Source organism: Cryptomeria japonica, chromosome 11 (assembly GCF_030272615.1).
Source record: "Cryptomeria japonica chromosome 11, Sugi_1.0, whole genome shotgun sequence".
NCBI classification, from domain to species: domain Eukaryota; kingdom Viridiplantae; phylum Streptophyta; class Pinopsida; order Cupressales; family Cupressaceae; genus Cryptomeria; species Cryptomeria japonica.
The window spans coordinates 184,793,833-184,801,477 of record NC_081415.1 but is presented as its reverse complement, the minus strand read 5'-3'; the positions used below and the strand labels follow the sequence as shown (position 1 = coordinate 184,801,477).

The following is a 7,645-nucleotide window of genomic DNA, read 5'->3' as shown; positions in this document are numbered from 1 at the left end:
CTAAGGACTAAATAACCAAACACACCAGGCACGCAAACCGAGAAGGCCAACCAAACAGACGACTCGCAAACCCAAACAAGAAGGGATTACCGATGACGACTGACGATGCTCACTTGAGCACGACTAAGGTCGACTAGGGTCTTACGACCACCTAATCCAACTCTAAGGATTAAAAAGGTACACTCAAACCTGTACATCCAGGTGAAGACGAACCTCGCACTCATGCGACGTTGTACCTGAAATCTCCTGCAACCAAAGAACATACATGCATACATATATAATAACTTAATGAAAGCGTTAGCTCAATAATGATACCACGAAATAGGTACACTAACAACTTGCATACAACTAGTGTGAAAACCACATCAATAGCTATGCGTAAAATCCAACATCTGACTATAACATAATATTACGATAACCTAATCAAGATTAAACCAAGGTTAGAAATAGATTAGGGCAGGGGTACTACATATTTGAAGTGAGTAAGGTCTCTGAAATGAGCATATGCCATACATTGTCTACTCATTTGAGCCCCTATAATGAACACCATGATAGAGGGTTGATAATTGACGTATGGACACCTAAAACATCGATATGTATTACATGAGATAAGATGAAATTGTTTGTGGTTTGACACTTGTGGTTTGACTAGTCTTTGGATGGTGTTTCTTTGAAACAACTCAATTTAATCTTTTTACAATCATGTATAATATTACATTCTATTAGACCTAATTTTTTTTAATGATCAAACAATCCATTATAATTTAGAGGTCATCCAAACCCAAAAGTAAATATCTGTTTTTCATATTTCTATGAAGTAAAATTAACATCTAATATTAAACTATTTGTTTTTAGTAAGCTAGGAACTTGCCCATTTGTGTCTACAAGGTGGACGAGACAATAGAATAATATGTGCTTTATTCCCTTCCTAATCTGCTTAAGTAAGCAGAATTTCACCCTGATTTCGTCCCTCTAAGATGAAAACTCGCCTGGAAGAGATAGTAAGGTTACTTTCAGGAGTCTATTAAATTCAAAGCGAGGACGCGTCCAGTCAATTTTAATGTTGGTCGTTGTAGTCAATTTTTAAGTTACTTCTACAGCTCATATGCATAATATTGTCCGCAACGATATGGTACACCACTTCCGTGTTTCGCATTAGGTAGGAAAAAGGGTGCACCATTCCATTATCAACAGAAAAAAATTAAAGGACAAGTTCATCTTTTACATAAAGATGCATCTATTCTGTAGACTATTTTGATAAAAAAATAATGTATAATATATAATTAAATATTAATCATAAATAAAAATTTGTCATGGTTTCGTGAAAATAAATAGATAGGAAAAGTGTTTAGAGTTTTGTTTGTTGTGGATGTTTAGTTACTTGGTTAAGTTAGCTATTGAAGTGAAAAGAGGGGTTGGCTGAGTATATTTGTGAGTGTTTATTAAAAATATGTAAATCTTATTATTAATTAATAGGTAGTGAGCTTAATGAGAAATATAAGAAGTTTCTTTATATAAAAGATATGGTTACTGAAGATCACATTCTTGAAGTTTCCATATTTTAATCACCTCTAAAGATCACATTCTTGAAGTTTCCATATGTGAATTTGTAGGCATAAAACTAACGGTTACGTGAATTAGAATTAATCATGACCGCTTTTCTGCTTCTCGAGAAAACGCTTAAAATTATTTTAAATTTGCAGAAAGTGCAAGTGCAAGGTAATGACACAAACTTATTAAAGACGTTTGGTTAATTGCTAAATCATTGACCCATTGACCGGCAGGAAGGATAAGAAGAGCCTTTCCCACCCAAACAATAACAAACCACAATCTGCGTTTTCCTGCATCCCAAATAGAATGGCCATCCCTTCACACAAGCTGTTTTTAGTTTTCATGTCTCTTTTGCTTGTCTTCCTTTTCCTCTCTCCACGCTCTTCTTTTTCCCATCCATTACTCTCGACCAGCTGTCTTTCCCATGAATCCCAGGCTCTCCTTCGCTTCAAAGATGCCCTCAATATTTCCTACTTCAACCTGACTTCGTGGGTAAATGGAACAGACTGTTGCACCAACTGGACAGGCATCTCCTGCGACAATCACACCAACCACGTTGTCTCTCTTGACATACGCTATCTCTTTGCTGAAGGCGTGATATCTGAGAGCCTGTGCCAACTTCGTTTTCTCAAATCGCTCACTATACTTGAGGTATTCTCTCTTACATCAGGTACTGTCATTCCTCCCTGTTTGAGAAATCTCTCTTATATTCGCTATTTAGATTTATCTGGAAATAGCTTTACTGGGATGATTCCCCCTTTCGTTTGTTCTCTCACCCGTCTTACATATCTTGATCTCTCATTTGATAACTTCAATGGAAGCATACCCTCCTGCCTTGGCAATCTTTCTTCTTTAACTAAACTTGACCTTTCTTACAACCAACTTAGTGGAAGCATACCCGCTTCTCTTGGAAGCCTTTCTTCTTTAACTGAACTTCACCTTTCTTACAACCAGCTTAGTGGAAGCATACCTGCTTCTCTTGGAAGCCTTTCTTCTTTAACTGAACTTGACCTTTCTTACAACCAGCTTAGTGGAAGCATACCTGCTTCTCTTGGAAGCCTTTCTTCTTTAACTGAACTTGACCTTTCTGACAACCAGCTTAGTGGAAGCATACCTGCTTCTCTTGGAAGCCTTTCTTCTTTAACTGAACTTCACCTTTCTCGCAACCAGCTTAGTGGAAGCATACCTGCTTCTCTTGGAAGCCTTTCTTCTTTAACTGAACTTCACCTTTCTCGCAACCAGCTTAGTGGAAGCATACCTGCTTCTCTTGGAAGCCTTTCTTCTTTAACTGAACTTCACCTTTCTCGCAACCAGCTTAGTGGAAGCATACCTGCTTCTCTTGGAAGTCTCTCTTTGTTGAGAAACTTATATCTTTCTAACAATGAACTGAGGGGGAACATTCCAGATTCCTTAGGCAATCTTTCTTTACTCCAGATGTTCGATGGTGTTAGCAATCGTTTCAATGAAACCATCTCTTCTTCCTCACTTCCACCTTCTTTAGTTGAATTAGGCCTGTCACTAAATCACCACCAGTTGATTTCAGAAAATTTCTTTCACAAGCTTACAAGGTTAAGTTATTTGTATTTATCTGATTGTGTGCTAAATATTAGCACAATCTGGATTCCATCCTTTCAATTATATGAGTTGTCTTTAATGTCATGTACAATTGATGGTGAATTTCCACCTTGGATCTCAACACAATTCTCACTTGAAAGGTTGGAATTAACAAATGCTAGTCTTGTGGGTGTAATTCCCTCTTGGCTATGGGAAACCAGCCCTCAGTTGCAATATTTAAATCTCTCAGGAAATCATCTAGAAGGAAGCCTATCCTCAAATCTTTCAATATGCACACAACTTTCAGAGTTAGATGTGTCAAGAAATGGACTGAGTGGATGCATCCCATCAATATGGCCTTCCAGTATTTCAATATTGTTGCTTAATGACAATTTATTCAATGGCAAGATTCCTTCAAGCCTGGCCAAATTATCTCAACTCCAAATATTAAATCTTGCAAACAATTTATTTAGTGGCAATATTCCTTATAGCCTGGGAAAATTATTTCAACTCCTGTTTTTAAATCTTGCAAACAACAAAATAAGTGGAATGATCCCTGCAAGCTTGTCCAATTGTTCTTCTCTCACTGTCTTAAATTTGGGAAACAACAGTTTGAAGGGAAGCTTACCATATGAATTTAGTAGACTATGGCAATTAAAGTCATTAGTTGTTCATGGTAATATCCTGATTGGATCTTTTCCACCTTCAATATCAAATTGTTCATTTTTACAGGTTCTTGATATTGGGAACAACTTTTTTGGAGGTGAAATGCCACCAAGAATTGGAAATTTTTACAGTCTAAGAGTATTGGTGATGAAAGAAAACAATTTTACAGGGAATATTCCTTCAGCCATAGGCCAACTAATACACCTTCAGATCTTGCTCCTTTCTTCCAATCATTTCTCAGGTTTAATTCCACACACAATTGTATCATTGCAAGCAATGACAATAGAAGACCAAAATGGTATTGTATTGTCCACTTTTTATGATGAGCAAACATATCGGGATGGATTGGATATGACTTCAAAGGGTATAGAAGAGCACTACACATATATTCTTTCCACTCTCACAGCCATAGATCTATCAAACAATGAATTGGAGGGAGGAATTCCTTTTGATTTCGGGAATTTAAAGGGGTTAAGGTTTTTGAACCTTTCAATGAACAATTTGAATGGGACCATTCCAAGTAGTTTGGGAGAAATGGGTCAGCTAGAGTCATTAGACCTTTCAAGAAATAATTTTTTTGGAAAAATCCCTATGGAGTTTACATCTCTTAGCTCTTTAGGTTTCCTAAATTTATCAAACAACCACCTCTCAGGAAGTATACCCCAAGGAACACAGATGAGTACATTTGCAGAATCCTCTTATTCAGGAAATCCTAATTTATGGGGTTGTCCCCTACCCAAAAATTGTTCTTGGCCACAATATATTCCTCGTCCTCCTGAAGTTTCAATTAACAAAGAAAAGAAAAGCACTAAATATCCTTTGTATGGAATAGCATTAGGATTGTCATATGGAGTAGCATTTGGAGGAATAGTGTCATTGATCTTGATAAAAATGAGTTGGAGAAGGAAATATTTCAATAAAGTTGATGCAATCCTAAAAATTGTGTTTCCATGGATGAAGGACTTGACACTATAAAGGGCTACATCTATAAAAGGTAAGTTATTATTTTTTTCTTTGAAGTAATTATCCTTATTTAAAATATTACAAAGTTCGAATTTAAATAGAAATTAGTACATAGATTTTTAGACAAATCCTCATTGGTTATTTTGTCTATTACATGTGGATTATTTGTACCACTTTTAAATTTAATAATGAAATCCTTTTATTGTTATAAATATGTGTACATGAATTTACTTTTGCTAAGGAACGGTTTTTGGTGCATTCTCCTTATTGAAGGCAAAAAACACATTATTGGTGGCTTCACCCAGCATATTATTGTATATAGTTTAATTGTTATGCTAAATCAAGATAAAAATTGTGCTTTCATAGACGAAGGACCTGGAAGGCTTTATGGTGTATTCTCCTTACTGAAGACAAAAACACATTATTGGTGGCTTCACCCAGCATATTATTGTATATAGTTTAATTGGTATGCTAAGTCAGGATAACAATTATGTTTCCATGGATGAAGGACATGCCACTATAAAAGGTGAGTTATAATTTTTTTTTTATGGAGTAATTATCCTTATTTAATATTACAATATTAAAATTTAAATAGAAATTAGTAGTTAGCTTTTTAGAAAAATTCTCATTGGTTATTTTGTTTGTTACTTGTGGATTATTTGTACTACTTTTAAATTTAATAATGAAATCTTTTGATTGTTATAAATATGTGTACAGGACTTTATTTTTTCTAAGGAAGGCTTTTTGGTGCATTCTCCTTATTGAAGACAAAAACACATTATTGGTGGTTTCACCCAACATATTATTGTATATAGTTTAATTGTTATGCTAAATCAAGATAAAAATTGTGTTTCCATATATGAAGGACCTAACACTATAAAGGGATACATCTATAAAAGGCGAGTTATATTTTTTTTCTATAAGTAATTATCCTTATTTAAAATATTACAATGTTGAAATTTAAATAGAAATTAGTAGTTAGCTTTTTAGACAAATTCTCATTGGTTATTTTTCTACTAGTGAATTATTTGTACTACTTTTAAATTTAATAAGGAAGTCCTTTGATTGTTATAAATTTGTGTACAAGAAGGTTTTTGGTGTGTTCTCTTTATTGAAGACAAAAACACATTAATCACTTTTGGCTTCACCCAACATGTTATTATATATAGTTTAATTGTTATGCTAAATCAAGATAAAAATTGTGTTTCCATAGATGAAGGCCCTGGCAATATAAAGGGATACATCTATAAAATAATTATCCTTATTTAAAATATTACAATGTTGAAATTTAAATGGAAATTAGTAGTTATCTTTTTAGACAAATTTTCATTGGCTATTTTGTCTATTACTTGTGGATTATTTGTTCTACTTTAAAATTTAATAATGAAATCTTTTGATTGTTATAAACATGTGTACATGACTTTGTTTTTTGCTAAGGCTGACTTTTTGGAGTATTCTCCTTCTTGAAGACAAAAGCATATTATTGGTGGCTTCACCTAGCATATTATTGTACTAGTTTAATTGTTATGATAAATCAAGATTATATAATTTAATGTTTGCAAATATTTAATCTATTGCACATGATTTTGAAATGGCCTACATCTAATAGAAATCTTGTATATTTACATGAAGAAAGGAAATATTTTTTTAAAAAAATCACTTTGTTCATAAATATAAAAAAAAATGTTTGTGAAAAGCTTGATGTACAACCAATAATCTAGTTCTAAACATTAATATGTAAGTAATATGAAAATTGGTAAAACAAAATTAGTTTATGTAAAAGTGAAATACTTTTCTTCCTTATTCCACAAGATGGGATATATAGTTTTTTTTTTTTAACTTGTTCAGATTGTATATTCCTAGGTTCACATTTCTCATTAACATCATTCTATTCGATGCATTTGTCTACAAAAGTTTAGAATATTTTTGTAGTAACACTTAAATCATTGAATGGATTTCTAGTGAATACAATATTTTTTTGAAGTAATTGTTGATATATAAATAAAGATCATTATGGATCTATATCACACTTGCATCATAATATTAAGATGACTTTCAATTTGATCTTGCTCATATTTCCAAAAGTACTAGAGATAATATATTTGAACGAAAAGTTGCTAGAATCACATATAATATTTTTAAATGTTTGAAGAAAACTATAAGCACTATAATGTGTGTAAGTATGCAAGTACCATCTACTAATGAATCAATTCATTACAAGGTGCTTGCTATTTATACTATATTTTGATTATAGCAACCATTAAATAAATAATAATAATTTAACTGAACCATAATTATTAAAAATAAATATTTATGCATTACAATGTTAAATAAAGAATTAAAAAAATAAAGTAAAATGAATAAATAAAAATATTGCATGCTAAATAAATAAAATTATTCAAGTGGTTGAGCTCAAATGATTTTCATGTTGAAATATTGAATTTGGAATCCCTAAAAAATATCAACATTTCAACATCAATAAGACAAGGTTGTCCCTTAGCTCCCTTGTTTTATGTGCTCATTGCTAATTCCCTTGGATATCTTCTACATCATATTAAATAAAAGAAAATTATCCATGGGATTTCTCTATCAGGTGATGAAGTGGCTTCAAATTCTCATTTTGTTGATGATATCTTATTATTTTCAAAATTCTCAAGAGGAGCTCAACTAACTCTTGAAATCTTAGACTTATACTATGCTTCTTCTGGTTCTCTAATTTCTCCTAATAAAACTAAATTTTGGATGACTTTAGGTGATCAATCACCCTCTTAGATTCCCTCCCAATGGAAATTCAACTATCATGGTGTGATCTCAAGAAACCTTGGCATCCCATTTATGATAGGAGTCTCCTTGTTTGAAATGTTGAAATGGTTCATGCTCAAATTAAAAAGGAAGATTGAACATTGGTTAA

The 7,645-nt window shown here is 32.7% G+C and overlaps 1 protein-coding gene across 1 annotated transcript; it reads left to right on the top strand.

Moving 5' to 3' along the window:
- Nucleotides 1–1,830: 1,830 nt before the first annotated feature.
- Nucleotides 1,831–4,759, top strand: LOC131855871 (receptor-like protein 12). The gene has a single exon (XM_059214488.1). The coding sequence runs from the start codon at nt 1,858–1,860 to the stop codon at nt 4,744–4,746; it is 2,889 nt and encodes a 962-aa protein (XP_059070471.1). The 5' UTR covers nt 1,831–1,857; the 3' UTR covers nt 4,747–4,759.
- The last annotated feature ends 2,886 nt before the right edge of the window (nt 4,760–7,645 follow it).